Here is a 14805-nt window from a genome sequence, read left to right as displayed (position 1 = left end):
TTATAAGTATGCCGATGCTTTATAAGTATTTGTATCTTTGTCTAATTTTGCAACTTCTTGAACAGATTTAATACAGTCATCATAATATAATCGATCATAAATAGAACTGATCTAGATTTTTATTGAACTTTTTCATCGTAAGCCAAAATCTTCCGCTTAAACAAACACACGAATGAATTATATCATGTCGATGTACATATTTTACTGCTAATTTATTTTCGTATGTTATTGATAATTGATCATATCTTATTGAACGCGTAACCAAATCATCTCGAAGTATATATAACATCTCGAAGGAAATATAACATTTTTTAATACAGTACTTCCATTATGAATGCGACCAGTAATTTTTCTGACCTTGTACTGCTTTAAATGTTTTTCTGCCACTGCATTGTGCAATATGATGTCTAATGATGTATTTTGTAAAAATTCTTTTCATACAAATAAATTTTCATTTGTCGAAATACATTGTAATAAGATATTTGATTTTTAAGAATAAAGAAAAATATATTGTTGTGGAAATACTTATTGCATTTTATGTTAAAATTTATATTATCAAATAAATTTATATTATTAAATATTATATACAGGTATAATAATATATTCACATATTAGTTGTAGTTTAGTGAACATAAATATAATATATAATATGTATAATATACGATGAATTAACCAATTATCAATTTTTTTAGAATAAATAAATATTATATAATATATTTCAACAGTCTTGAAAAATATTTTTAGTCCAAGAGTCCTGAATATTGCCATAAAGTACATCTGCATTATGATATATAGACTGTTGATATAACATGGTGTCTTTCAAGACTTGATCCATATATAGGCAGTTTTCAGAACTTTCGAACTAATGGTGTCTTTCAAGACAGTTAGTCTATATATATACAGGCAGTTTTCAGTACTACAATAAAATAGTCCTGAAAACTTCCTGTATATAGATTAACTGTCTTGAAAGACACCATTTAATTCGAAAGTTCTGAAAATTGACATAAACTATATCGATACACATATTTTCGATATTATCAGCTATATCAAAAAAATTTAAACGAGATATGTGTTATTATGGAAAATATTACAAAATATGACGGAAAAAATAGAAGGTTTAAAAATGTCCCGAAAACTGCCATTTTACAAACATATATAAATTTAAATATAAAATAAAAAAGTATTAATTTTTATTATTAAATAAATATTAATCCTTTTTAGAACTTTTATACTTCTGAAAGATGGCAGTTTACAGCCTCCTGGACGACAGGTCTAATGAAAAGCGGGTAGCAGGACCTTCTTCTTTGGTCAGGCCATTGGAAGACAAACCTAATGAGCCTGTACCAAAGAAGAGAAAGAAAGAACTGACTGCCTATGAAGAGGCTCTATTAGAACTCCAGAAAGATAAACACGAGGAGGCCATGAAGTTTATGAAACTCGAACATAAAGCAAAGATAAAATCCATATTGGCAGAACAAAAACAAAAACAAGAATTACACGAATTACAAATGAAAGAATTATTATTACGAATTAAAAAATATCAAGACAATAGTACTGACTTTTAGGCCTCTAAATTGATAAGAAATAATTATTATAAAATCTAATGCTTCATGGTCGATTTGTTTCACAACTCCCTCTTCAAAATATTTACTTTGCCATCACATTTGCTGTTCTTCTTATTCTTCCATTTCTACTTTTTGGGATTTTTAATTGTATTATCACTTTCTGAACTGTGTAATTCTCTTTTCTGATATATATTTTTTTCTTCCTGCGTGAGTTAAGTAAATTAAATATATTAATTATTAATAATTAAGTAAATTATAAATATAATATATATTACATTAAATAAAAAGTAATTTATATATTTATTAAAAAATGTGTTTAAATACATATTTATTGATATATATATATATATATATATAATTATAATGCTTTTATTGTTTTTTGTCTTTTAGTATTTATTAATGATAATTATTAAATTTTATTACTTATTAGTTAAATTATTATATTTGTGCATTTAAAAATACATAATTTAATACATAAAGTTAATGTTTTTGCACTGATTACAACTTCACGGAGTGTTCTGTAATTCGTACTGTTCTATTCTAAGTGTAATACATTAGCTCCGCTCTTGTCGACTGTTGTGTTCGTTCTGTTTGAGGTGTCGAGATCCGCGCGGAATTCGTACGCTCGCGCCCCGCACGTCTCACCATCGGCTCGGCGACGGGCGAACAGTAAACAAACCAACAAATATTTGTCGAGGCAACGAAAGGCGAAAGGCCGAACGTCTTATTATCTTGTTTAGATTAATAAACGGTAATGTGTTTTACACTATTATTTATTGCGATTAATATTGAACATACCGCCCGCCGCGACATTACGTGTCGAAACAATTTAGGAGAGACGTACGGAGCTAGCTTCCAAGTTTAATTGGCTTAAATTTTACGTATTAAGTTTGAACTCGACGATTATCCAACCGTGAGGTTACAATGATCTTATAATCTATACTTAATGATCTACACTTATAATTAAGTTTAAACTTAGCGTTAAACTAACAGTAGAGTTACAATAATCTTATAATCTATACTTACGAGTTCGCTCCGATAATTCTTAACGGTCGAGTGAATTAATTCGCAAGCAAGCGACAAATCTTCGTAATCGGACGAGTACGAACAGTCGTCGCGGTACGCAATGTAACTACTCTGACGAGACCGTCTGGCCCCGGGTGAGTCTGAGTCACGCGCGCAAGCTCCCACTTCGTCGGAGGGAGCAAATGATTTTTAATTAAAACTAAGTCGTCGACGGCCACGGTGGAATCACGGGTCTGCCACTTAGAACGCTGGTGCAACGTGTGCAAATAGTCATGCAACCAGGCGCGCCAGATTGTTTCGGTCATAAACTGGAGGTGTTGCCAGCGGGTCAGTCGATTTTCATTTAAGTCCAGTATTGAAGGTTCCGGAATCGAGATCAACGGGCGACCGATCAAAAGATGAGCGGGAGTCAGGGCTGAAAGATCTTCAGGATCATCCTTTAAAGCGGAGAGTGGTCGGGAATTTAGACACGCTTCTATTCTACACAACAGAGTGGAGAACTCTGTCTGAGACAAGGTGTGCGCGCCAACCACTCTTCGCAGATGGTGCTTGAAGCTCTTGACGGCGGCCTCCCATAGACCGCCGAAGTGAGGAGCACTGGCCGGTATGAAATGCCAATTCGTCCCGTTATTTGCCAACGTGGAATGTAGTGTATTATTTCGACAGACTGCGTGAAACGCCTGACGAAGTTCACGATCGGCTCCCTGAAAGTTGGTGCCGTTATCACTATACATATCCGATGGGCTCCCCGACGGCTAACAAATCGACGGAACGCCGAGAGAAAGGCGTTCGTCGAGGCGTCCTCTACGTACTCCAAGTATACAGCTCTAGTCGCGAGACATACGAAGATCGCGACGTAGTATTTGCGAGCTCGTATACCGCGACCGACGTAAGGGAGCACCATAAAGGGCCCAGCGTAATCCACCCCGCTGTGGGAAAAAGGGGGGGACGGCGTTACCCGAGCGGATGGTAGAGCGCCCATCAATTGCTTCGCGGTGTTGGCACATTCCCGTGTGCAGACGACACAGCGGTTAATGAAGGAACGGACAAACGAGTGAGCGCCTAATATCCAGTATCGCTGTCGCAATATTCGGAGCGTAAGTTGCGTGCCTCCATGCAATGACTGCAGGTGAGTTTGAGCGATTATCAGGTTGCTGATCTGGTGGCGAGGTAGTATGGAGGGAAACTTTTCGTTGAATGACAGGTACGCGTGTCGTAGTCGTCCCCCCCAATCGTAAGATGCCTTCGCTGTCCCTAAACGGATTCAATGCGCGAAGTGAACTATTAGCGGCGATTCCTCGAGGTGTTTCCAGGGCGCGTATCTCGGCTGCGAAGGCGCGAGATTGTACGTATTTGACCCAAAACGAACGAGCATGCTCAATCTCATCAACTGATGTCTGAGTTGACGGTTTACCCTGCTCGGTGCAAATTTTGAGTCTACGAACAAATCGTAAAATGATCGCTGTAACTCGCAACAACTTTCCCCAGCAGGAATACTTATGTATCAGGTCCCATTCATGTGGAGTTGTAGACGTGTGACAGATTACGTCACGACGTTCCTCCAGGTCGATTGATCCTGATTCAATTTTATAGCTAGCACTGTCAATTCGAGTATCTCTCGAAGATGGCCAAAAAACGGAAAGTTTAACAAGCCATGGTGGGCCTTGCCACCAGAGAGAATGTTGTTGAAGATCGGGGGGTGAAATGCCCCGCGACGCACAATCTGCTTGATTATCCGCGAAAGGGACGTGAGACCACCTCACCTCAGACAAAACAGTTTGAATAGCTGATTCACGATTTGCGATAAAGGGTTTCCACCGAGATAGGTGGTGGTTCACCCAAGTCAGCACTACGGTGGAATCCGTCCAACCGTAAATTGGCACATTGTCTAGGGCAAGAGACGTCTGAACAAACGCGAGTAATTTAACTAGTAGAGAGGCGCCATTCAATTCGAGCCGCGGGATGCTGACGGTTTTCAACGGAGCGACCTTTGACTTGGCCGTTAAGAGTGAGACGCGGATGTCGTCCAGTGAGTACATGACCCGGATATACTCGTATACTATCGCGGCGTACACTCTTGCGGAAGCGTCGGAGAATCCGTGAATTTCCGTCGCGAGGCATTCGCGTGTGGTTCCCATCCATCTGGGGATTCGATAAACGGCGAGATGTGGTAATGACGAGCAATAATCCCGCCATATTACTGCGAGGTCATTCGGGAGTGGCGTGTCCCAATCGATTTTTCGAAGCCAAAGATCTTGAATTAGGATCATGGCAGTTACAACTATAGGCGAGGCCCAGCCAAGCATAGGATGGTCAGAGTCCTCCAGACAAACCTCAACCACGCTCGCAGGGCACAAGATTTATTTGTCCAAGCCCTCAGCGAGCGTGGTTGTGGCATGGGGATCGCGGCCGAGCCATATACCCCGGGGGTGCCCTGTGGCCACTCCTGCTGGGCGCTCAACGCGGCTGGCTCGGTCGCGATCCATTGGAGACACGAGGAGACCGCCCCCCCTGCAGTAAGGAAGGGGAGGGCGACGCATTTGTTGCGGCGGACTGGGGGCCCATCACAATGATGGGGGTGTATATCCCCCCCAGCTGGGATTCTGCCAGGTACGAGGGAGCGCTGGACGAGATCCTGGCTGGGGACTTCAATGCGAAGTCAACGCGTTGGGGTTCCCGTGCCACGGATCGGAGAGGCAGGGTCCTAGAGACGTGGGCCGCGGCACTCGACCTGTGTCTTATTAACACAGGATCGAAGAGCACCCTTGTCCGGCCGCAGGGGGAATCAATCGTGGACCTAACATGGTCCACGCCCTCTGTGGCCGGCAAAATAAGAAACTGGCGGGTGTCGGACGAAGAGACCTTGTCCGACCACCTCTACATCAAATTTGATGTAGAGGTAACCCGTCAGCGGGTGCTCAACCGCGGCAACGGGGGAGAGAACACCCGCCCCAAGAGATGGGCCCTCAAAAAGATGGACCCGGACAAACTGTTGGCAGCTGTCTCTTCAGCTACCTGGCCTGGCATCCAAGTGCCGGAAGAGGATGTGCCAGGTCAGATTAGCTGGCTCCAGAGCGTAATGGCGGATGCGTGTGATTTCGCCATGCCCCGGGCCAGATCGCTGTCGCGCCGTGCGGCGTATTGGTGGATGGAGGAGATAGCGGAACTCCGCAGGGCCTCCGTCCATGCAAGGCGCCGCTTCGTGAGAGAGAGGAGGAGGCACGGCAACGAAGAGGAGACGGCGGACGCACTGGAGGGATATAGGGAAGCCAGGAAATCCCTCAGTGCGGCCATCAGAAAGGCTAAGACCAAAGCGTGGGGCGAGCAGCTGCTCGCCCTTAACGCAGACCCCTGGGGGCGCCCATAGGGTTGTTATGAACAAGCTTAAACCATGGGCGCCCCCCGTGACGGAAAGTATGGATCTCCGGCTCCTGGAGGAAACTATAGAAAAGTTGTTTCCCACAACACGGACTCCTCCAATTCCGGAGGAGCCAATCGGGTGGAACCAGGAGCTGGAAATCACGGAGCGTGAGATGGCCGAGGTGTTCAAAAGACTGAGGGCCAGGGGAAATAAAGCCCCTGGTCCCGACGGAATACCCGGCCGGATCTGGGGGTTGGTCGAGGGCCATTTGTCCGGGTTCATGAGGCAGTTATACAATAACTGTCTCAGGGACGGAAAATTCCCTGATGAATGGGGATCAGCACAGCTAGTGCCTCAGGGAACTTTCCGTCCCTGAGGCAGTTATTGTATAACTGATAGTGAACCGCCTCGTCGGGCATCTGTCCCGGGACGGTATAGACCTCCATGAGGAACAATATGGGTTCCGCGAGGGACGATCCACCATCGACGCCATACGGCGGATGAGGTCCCTCGCGGAGTCCCACATAGAAGAGGGCAGGGTTGTTGTCGCCATATCACTAGATATTGTAAACGCGTTCAACACCCTGCCCTGGGACAGGATCGGGGACGAGATGGTCTATCATCGCGTCCCTGGTTACCTCATGGGGGTCATTAGGAGTTATTTTGCACACAGACAAATAATGTTCCGGGACAGAAATGGCACGGAATGCAGGAGGGAAATGTTTTGCGGGGTCCCACAGGGGTCAGTACTTGGCCCTATGTTGTGGGACCTTGCCTATGACAGAGTTCTCCGGTCGGCACTTCCCCCCGGCTGTAGTATCGTCTGCTACGCAGACGACACACTAGTACTAGCCGGGAGGAACAACTGGCAAGAGGCGATTGCGATCGCCAATCAGGCAGTAGCATGCGCCGTGCGTGCGATAAGCGACATGCTTAAAAGTAGCGCCTCAAAAAACGGAGGCGCTATTCATCCATGACGGCACTCGAAAAACAAAAAAAGGAGTGCCGTCAAGAGTCCATGTCGCAGTAAACGGCGTCTCCGTCCAGGTAGGAAAAGACCTTAAGTACTTGGGTCTATACTTGGACGGTACCTGGAGTTTCACCGGGCACTTCGACCGTCTGACGAAAAAAGTAGAAGGGGTAGCAGGCGCGCTTTGTCGCCTGCTGCCCAATTTGGGAGGGCCGGACGGTCGAGTGCGCCGTCTGTATGCGGGCATCGTGAATTCGGTGGCCCTGTACGGGGCCCCGGTTTGTGCGGATGCGGCGATGGCCACAAAAAGAATTCGGGATACGCTCAGGCGTACCCAAAGGAAAGTGGCCATTCGCTGCATCCGCGGTTATCGGACGGTGTCCCATGCGGCGGCAATTACCCTAGCTGGGATGCCTCCCATGGAGTTCTCAGCGAAGATGTATGAAGAATCATACACGCGAGGAAGGGAGCTCCGTGGGTGGGGCATTAAACTCTCAGCTGGGATGAGAGATAAGGTGAAATTCTGGGCCCGGCGACGCATGATGGAGAAGTGGAGAAATTACCTCTCCAATGCGCCCCCAACGCAATCGGAGGCGCGCGTCGTCGGGGCCGTGGGCCCGTTCTTAGAAGAATGGGTGGAGAGGGCTCACGGCGAGACGTCGTTCAGGACTACACAGGTGCTCACAGGTGCTCACATGGATGCTTTCAGGAGTACCTGTGTAGGATAGGAAGGGCGCGCGCGGCAGGCTGCTGCCACTGTGAAGAGGAGGACACGGCGCAACACACCCTCGAACATTGTAGTGCGTTCGAGGGTGAGCGCCATGTTCTCAAAGACCAGGGCGAGGATTTGTCGCTCTCCAGCATCGTCAAGGCTGGAGAGCGAAGAGAAGTGGGGCTCCGTCACCTCCTTTTGCAACGCAGTCATGCTGGCAAACGAGGTGGCGGAGAGGGAGCGAGAGAGGGAGGAAAGAATCCTCCAACAAAATGGAGGAGACGAAGGAGGGGTGGGCGGACGCCTCCCTCCAATACCAAATAGGAGAAGAAGGAGGCGTTCGCCCAGATAGAGATCAAGTCCCCCCCTCGGGGGGCTGACTCGGCGGGATGACGGACGAGGGGCACTGTGCCCCCCTTGCCCGGCGCAAAGACGAGGTAGTCTCAGGAGGAGGGCGGGGGCGGTTGTCGCCTGGCTGGCGGCCGCACGGCGTGAGCCCTGAGGACACGACAGCTGACGACAAATCCTTGCCACCTACACCTAAGGTGATAAAGCGTCTAAAGATCCTGAGGACCGAGCTTAAAACGGACGACAGCGGAAGCCAGTCAAAAGTGGCAATCCTGGGACGATGCCAGCAGGACGAGGACAGCGATGACAGCGGGCTGGAGCCTACTGCAACACCTGTAAATAAATAAATAGTAATAAGTTATACGTAGTTATAGGTAGCATATAAGTGTACTTATAGGCGAGATGCCTATGAATGCGGCGAGCATTTTCTTTGTTTATTTAGTATATTATATCTTATTTACTGTTGAGCGCGAAAGCGTGAGCGAGAGAGCTCGAAAATACAAGAAATGCAAGAAAGTGTAGCTTCACTGCACTTTTCTATACCTGTAGGACTTGCACTTTCCTACACATTCAGTCATTACTTATTTGTTTTGTTACCATTGGAAATGTATCCATATATTTTATTTATTTCACACGCGACAAGGGTAAAAAACCCGATATTAGCGTAGAACTTTAATTTAATCAGCCTGATCACCCTGAGCACAAGCGCGAGGCGGCGGCGAGGAGTGCGCATGCGTCGAGCCGCCGATGGAGCGAGCATAGTGGGGGAAAGGTATATAAGGAGAGACCGAGAGAGGAACGAGGCTTTCCGGTTCAGTACCAATGAGAATAACATCTCGTGATCGGAAGTCAAGTATTGAGACTTTTCGGTTAAATAACAACGAAATAGTTAACATCTCGTTATCGGAAGTCGAATACCGTGCGCGTACAATAATAGCAGCTTTTGTTCAAATAACAGCGAGATAAATAATCATCGCGAGCGAAAGTACGCTGTGATAGGAAAAGCGTTTCGGGCGAATTACAATCGCGAATAAATCCGGGCGCAATCCTGATTGGACCAATGACGCGTGCGACGTGCGTCAGCGTTTGACATTGTGATAATTAAATCCAAAGACTAAACCTGTAAACACATAAACATATATATCTTTGTTAAATATATTTTATTTATATATTTTAACTAAAGTGAAGTTACTTACCTTGGCGAAATCCCTACATCCTGGAAGTCCGTAAAATCCTGTGTCCGTGGTGATCCTGGAATCCTGCGAAGACCTATAAAAAAGGAAAAGGACATTAAATAAAAGTAATAAGGGAAAAGTGAATGCGAATGTAGCATACTTAGCTGAGAAAAAGTATTGCGTCATCACGACGTGTCACGACGTGTCGAGGCAGCCATCTTGGAAACAGTTGGTCGACACAAAGGAACTGCGTAGTTACGGCAGCCATCTTGGATACCGTCGACAGCCAACAAAGGATTGATGCGCAGTGACTGAAATAAACAAAGCATCTTTGGTCATTAGAGGTGAAATGATCTGGCGACCGTGTATGTAAGGTAAGAGATATCAATATTATCTCAATCTGTAGTTCTCGTCCGTGTATCATCCGATCACAACCTCACCACCAATCCATACGTGGATCGGCGATGGGGGACAAGGAGTCCCACATAACCCTCATCCCCTACCCGGTGGGTGAGTGGTACCATGAGGTTTCCACAGCGCCAAAAAAAAAATAAAAAGGCCCAGCCAAGCAGGTCGAAGAGGCGTGCTATGGCCGAGAGGATCGTGTGATGACGGATTCGGTTAGTTTTGTGACTCGAAAGCGGAAGCAGTCCTCGGTGGGAAACCATGAGAGCCCCAAGACCTTCAGCATTTCGTCATCACTGAACGGGAGATCGGGAGATAGCTCCTGATCATCAACAGGTATGTCCTCAAGTAACGAATTATCATTCGCGGCCCACTTGCGGAGATGAAAGCCACCGCGACTTAGTAACGCGTTTAATTGATCGCGAATTTTGCGTGCTCCCGAAAGGTCATCGGCCCCAAATAGAACATCGTTCACGTAGATTGAGTGCCGCAATACTTCGACCGCGTCGGAAGATTTTTTGCCGTCATCGTTCGCTAGTTGTAATAAAACGCGCATCGCGAGAAACGGTGCGGGTGCGGTGCCATAGGTGACCGTTAGTAAACGGAACGGCAAAACGTTCTGCGAGTCCAACGGTCGCCAGAAAATCTGTTGATAATCAACGTCTTCGCGATTCACTAACATCTGCCGGAACATTTTTGCAATATCGGCTCGACAAACGAAACGGTGCCTTTGCTAGCGCAAGACCACGGCGGCAATGTCCAATTGTAATCTCGGACCCGGCAGCAGATGGTCGTTGAGGCTAGTACCGCTCGAGGTGCTACTTGATGCGTTAAATACTACGCGCAAGTGAAAGGTTTGACTTCCTTCTCGGAACACGGGGTGATGGGGAAGATATACCGAACTAACGCTCGTGTCCGGAATTTCGACTTGCTCCATGTGCCCCATGGACTCGTAGTCCGACAGGAACTCGTTATTCGGCCGCGACGTGAGGTTGCGCGACCAGGCGACTCTCTATGCGATGGTAGAGCCGGAGAGCCTTGACTCGTGAATCACCGATCGCGATAGGAGTGTCGTTACTGAAAGGCAAACGCACAATATATCTACCGGATGGCGTCCTGCGAACGGTGTTCGCAAAATGTCTTTCGCAGTACTCGTCCTCGGGAGATTGAATGTTTTTCTGAGGAATTTCCTCAGTTTCCCAAAATTTTCTCAATAACGCGTCAACATCAGGCGAAGCAACACAGTTTAACACTAGATTGTTCGGCGATTGAGTGAATTCGTTTGATAGATCGGGGCCCGAAACGATCCAGCCTAACACCGTCGACTGTGCAGTCGGAGATCCGACGGGGCCCTTGCGAATCTCCCCTAGTAGAAGCGTGCCGTAAAGAATAGCCGATCAAGAGATCGATTGACCCGTGACTCGCGGGATCTGAATCGGCCAGAGTCAAGTTGCGTAGATGCGCCCAAGCGCTAAAAGCCCGCGATTTCGTCGCAGCGTACGCGGTAATTTTTTGGTACACATAAGCCCGAAATGGTAGAGCCGGAAAGTCCGTCTGGTAAGGCAGCAACGTTAGTTGTACAAATGATTTAGCGATTCCGTCATGATTTTCGCCGAAGCTGGAAATACGAAGTTGCGTGCGTTGACGCTTTGTCCGCAATCTTTGAGCTAACGATTCGGTGATAAAACAGCAAGACGATCCTTGATCCAGGAGAACTCGCACAGAAACCTTGTTTCCTTCAAAGGTCCGCAGTCGGACTATAGCCGTCGCAAGCAAGACTGTAGACAGTATCCTTGTTTGTACGGGAATTGGAGCGTTTCCCGTGATACCGCCTTTTTTGATTGCGCAAAACAATGAACGGAGATGGCAGAAGTCGACTCTGATACCGGTTGTGAAGCGACGAGCGCCGTCGGCGTCGGCGTATTACTGTTAACCGACTCGTTTGATATCGCATTTGATACTTCTGAATGCAACAATGTATGGTGCCGTTGTTGACACTTAAAGCATCTTTTCTCGCTCTCGCAAAGCGGTGGAAAATGCCCTGGTTTCAGGCAATTGAAACATAAACGCCATTGTCGCGCGACATTATATCGATCCGCGATCGATTTTCTTTTAAAAATTGCGCATTTCCAGATAAAGTGATTCTGGGAACAACATTGACATTTACGAACAGACGTAGTGTTTACGGAGGCGTGAGTTTTGTTCTTCGTTTTTTCAGGCAAGGCGCGAGTTGAACTAATTTCGTGTGTCTCCTCCGGCTTGGCTATTCCGTGTGCTCTCTCGTTGAGAAACTCAATCAGTCGGGTGAAAGTCGGGTAGTCATTGGAGGCGCCCAATTTAATGTTCCACTCGCGTCTCGTTCTTGCGCTGAAGTTTTGTAAGACGATGTAGACCAACAAATCGTCCCAGCCATCTACTGGTCGTTTCAGAATACACAACGCGGACAACGATGAGTTAACGGTGTCTCTCAAACGCTTTAATTCGATCGCGGACTCATTTTTCATAATTGGAAAACCCGCAAACGCATTGATGTGAGCCATTATTAAAGCACGCGAACAATCATATTCGTCCTTCAGAATTTTCCAGGCGCCGTCGTAATTCGCGTCGGACATTTGTACGTGCGCTATAAGCAAGGCGGCGTCTTCCTCAAGGAATGACTTCAAGAAATACAACTTTTGTACGTTTGATAACGTTGTGTTACTACTAATTAAAGCCTCGAACGAATCGCGAAAACTTTTCCATTTGGTCAGTTCGCCGTCAAACGGCGGAATCGTTATTCGCGGTAACACAAACCTGCAGTTATGCGAGTCGTGACTGGAAACGGAGTCATCCGGGTCGGCACGCTTCACGGGGGGGGGGGAGTCTTTTGACTGTCGGTCGAGCATCTCTGACAGAGTGTCCATCGATGACTCGTATTCGTCAGTGGCCTCATAGAACTCCTCCTTAGCGAAATAATCAATTTTCAAATCGTCATCGGAAGCTGTCGATTGAAGTCGAACGTGAAGATCCTTGCACGTGGTCCATAACTTTTCCAGTTCCGCAATCCGGAGGCGCGTCTTTACTGCGGTGAATTTGTCCTAATTTTCAATAGTTGACCAGGACTCGAGTCATTAATTGGATCGTGAGCTGTTGCTCTGAGAACAACTCGTCGAAATTCGCTGACATCGTACCGTCGCTATTTTGCACAGTACGTAAAGTTTATTCTGATCGCAGATCAAGTAGACGTGTATCCGTCCGAGTAGTCCTTATTACGACCTTGGTTTAATTCGACCGAAATGTATGAGTTAAGTACTCACAACTTCTTGCGTAGACTGTACTGTGGTCCCTATGTACGGTATCCACTGACACGCACATATATAGAACGCGCGATGAAGTCTTGTGTGTTGTTCTATAGATCGTAGAACTTCCAGAGCAATATTTGAAATAGCTGTCAGATTGCGCACGCAAGCGAGGAAGCGAGAGAATCGCGCGTTGTTTGCGACAGTCCGGGAAGCCTGGGACGGGAGGAGACGGTTCGACGAAGAGTCCAGTGGCAGTGGAAAAAGTATTGTCCATCATCTTTGTTTTTTCTTCTTCCTTTTGCGCGAAATCACCGCGGGAACAAAGGATACGCCCGCCCGAGGTCCACGAGGAACAATCTCCGAGTGGGTCACGGCCGCGGGAAAGGGGGAGGAAGAATGCGTGAGGAGGCAGTCGCGTTCAGAGAAAGATAGATAGATAGAGAGAGAGAGAGAGAGAGAGAGAGAGAGAGAGAGAGAGAGAGAGAGAGAGAGAGAGATCGAGTGATAGCGAGTGAGTAGGAGCGAGAACGAATGGACGAATATGTGAGAGGTCGCTTAGGTGTGTAGTGATTTTTCTAACATCAATAATTATAATTATTTTGAAACATATTAACTATTGATTTATAATATTACCAATATTATAATATTATCAATATTAATAGTAATTATAAGTAAAATTACACAATTGTTTACACATATAATTACTATTAATAATAATTATTAATTATGTTCTTGTGTTTTCTAATTACTAGCCACTAGTTGGCTGCACTACTTTTATTATTCCGCCATTTTTTACTTGCGTTCTAATCAGAAGTCTCTTTTACTACGCTTCTATGCTAAATAAATATTGCTTTAATATTATAGCAACTCTATTTGTGTATTTCCTTCTATTTGCTCAAGTAAAATAACATCAAGTTATGAGCCCAGAGAAGCGAAGTCACGATTGAGTGATCACGGCGCAAAAATCGTTTACAACGATTGAAGAGTTGTGTGTTGTTTTTCTTGCAACGTTTAGAAGAACACTATGCCAGCAAACGAAGAAGTAAAGATCAGACCGAAAACATCGGCGTTAGGCGGTATAAAAATTGTTAAATTGAAAGGGACTGACAATTATCAAATCTGGAAATTTCAGGTAGAGAATCTTGTTATAGTCCGAATGACTATAACCAGTATTGAAATAGTATTAGAAATAAGAATTTATTATAAAGTATTATAAAATATTTTTACTCATAAAAGGGCGCTCTCGCCAAGCGCTCGTCGCGCGAAAACGCTAACGCAGCGAGACACGCGCGAAGCACCGGAAACCGCGAGATGCAAGCGAAGACCCGCGACTCCGACCTGCTTCGCTTGCATTTAGATGAAAAACGCGTGAATCCTTTTAACCAATCAGGCGCCTGTTTCTAAGGGTCCCCTCCGAAGGAAATTCAAGAATCGAATCATATAAAACAGTGCTCGGAATTAGTTGACCTTTTCGAGCCGATATCTGAAGTGACGTCTTCGCTCTCCCACCACCGTTCGAGGATCGACGGCCGAGCCGCCGATCGCTAGGGCAACGTTATGCCTCAGGAGTGTCTACAAAAATTGAATGACGATTTCGCGGAAGTTACAATCTCAGCATATTTTTTTTTGTAGGGACACTCCTGAGGCTTAGCGTTGCCCGAGTGATCGGCGGCTCGGCCGAAGGCGTCGCTTCAGAGATTAGTCCGAAAAGGGCAACTAATTCCGAGCACTGATATAAAAGATCGGGAGTAAAATCGCGACGGAAGTTGCCAGTTAAAAATCCGAATCATTAAGAAGAATTACTAAAAAAAACACTTGCTACTACGCGAATATTTAAATGGAATCAAGGACTAGAATAAAAACTTAAATTAATCAAAAATAAAAAGTGTATTTAAATAAAAATCCAATCTTCTTCCTTGTAACGCCCTGCGCGACCCGAGGATCCTCATTCTTAAATTCAGC

General features: G+C 46.0%; 3 protein-coding genes across 3 annotated transcripts; all 3 read right to left on the bottom strand.

Moving 5' to 3' along the window:
• Window positions 1-2626: 2626 nt before the first annotated feature.
• LOC145938689 (uncharacterized) lies at window positions 2627-3325 on the bottom strand. Its single transcript, XM_083042455.1, has one exon. The coding sequence runs from the start codon at window positions 3323-3325 to the stop codon at window positions 2627-2629; it is 699 nt and encodes a 232-aa protein (XP_082898581.1).
• A 297-nt stretch (window positions 3326-3622) lies between these two features.
• LOC145938688 (uncharacterized) lies at window positions 3623-4861 on the bottom strand. The gene has a single exon (XM_083042454.1). The coding sequence runs from the start codon at window positions 4859-4861 to the stop codon at window positions 3623-3625; it is 1239 nt and encodes a 412-aa protein (XP_082898580.1).
• A 4882-nt stretch (window positions 4862-9743) lies between these two features.
• Window positions 9744-10256, bottom strand: LOC145938687 (uncharacterized). The gene has a single exon (XM_083042453.1). It carries the CDS (start codon window positions 10254-10256, stop codon window positions 9744-9746), a length of 513 nt encoding a protein of 170 aa, XP_082898579.1.
• Window positions 10257-14805: the final 4549 nt, after the last annotated feature.

This window comes from Prenolepis imparis, unplaced genomic scaffold (genome assembly GCF_030444845.1).
Source record: "Prenolepis imparis isolate NDT839.2.m4 unplaced genomic scaffold, iyPreImpa1.0 SCAF_7, whole genome shotgun sequence".
NCBI classification, from domain to species: domain Eukaryota; kingdom Metazoa; phylum Arthropoda; class Insecta; order Hymenoptera; family Formicidae; genus Prenolepis; species Prenolepis imparis.
The sequence above is the reverse complement of the archived record's forward strand: the minus strand, read 5'-3'. Positions and strand labels throughout refer to the sequence as shown.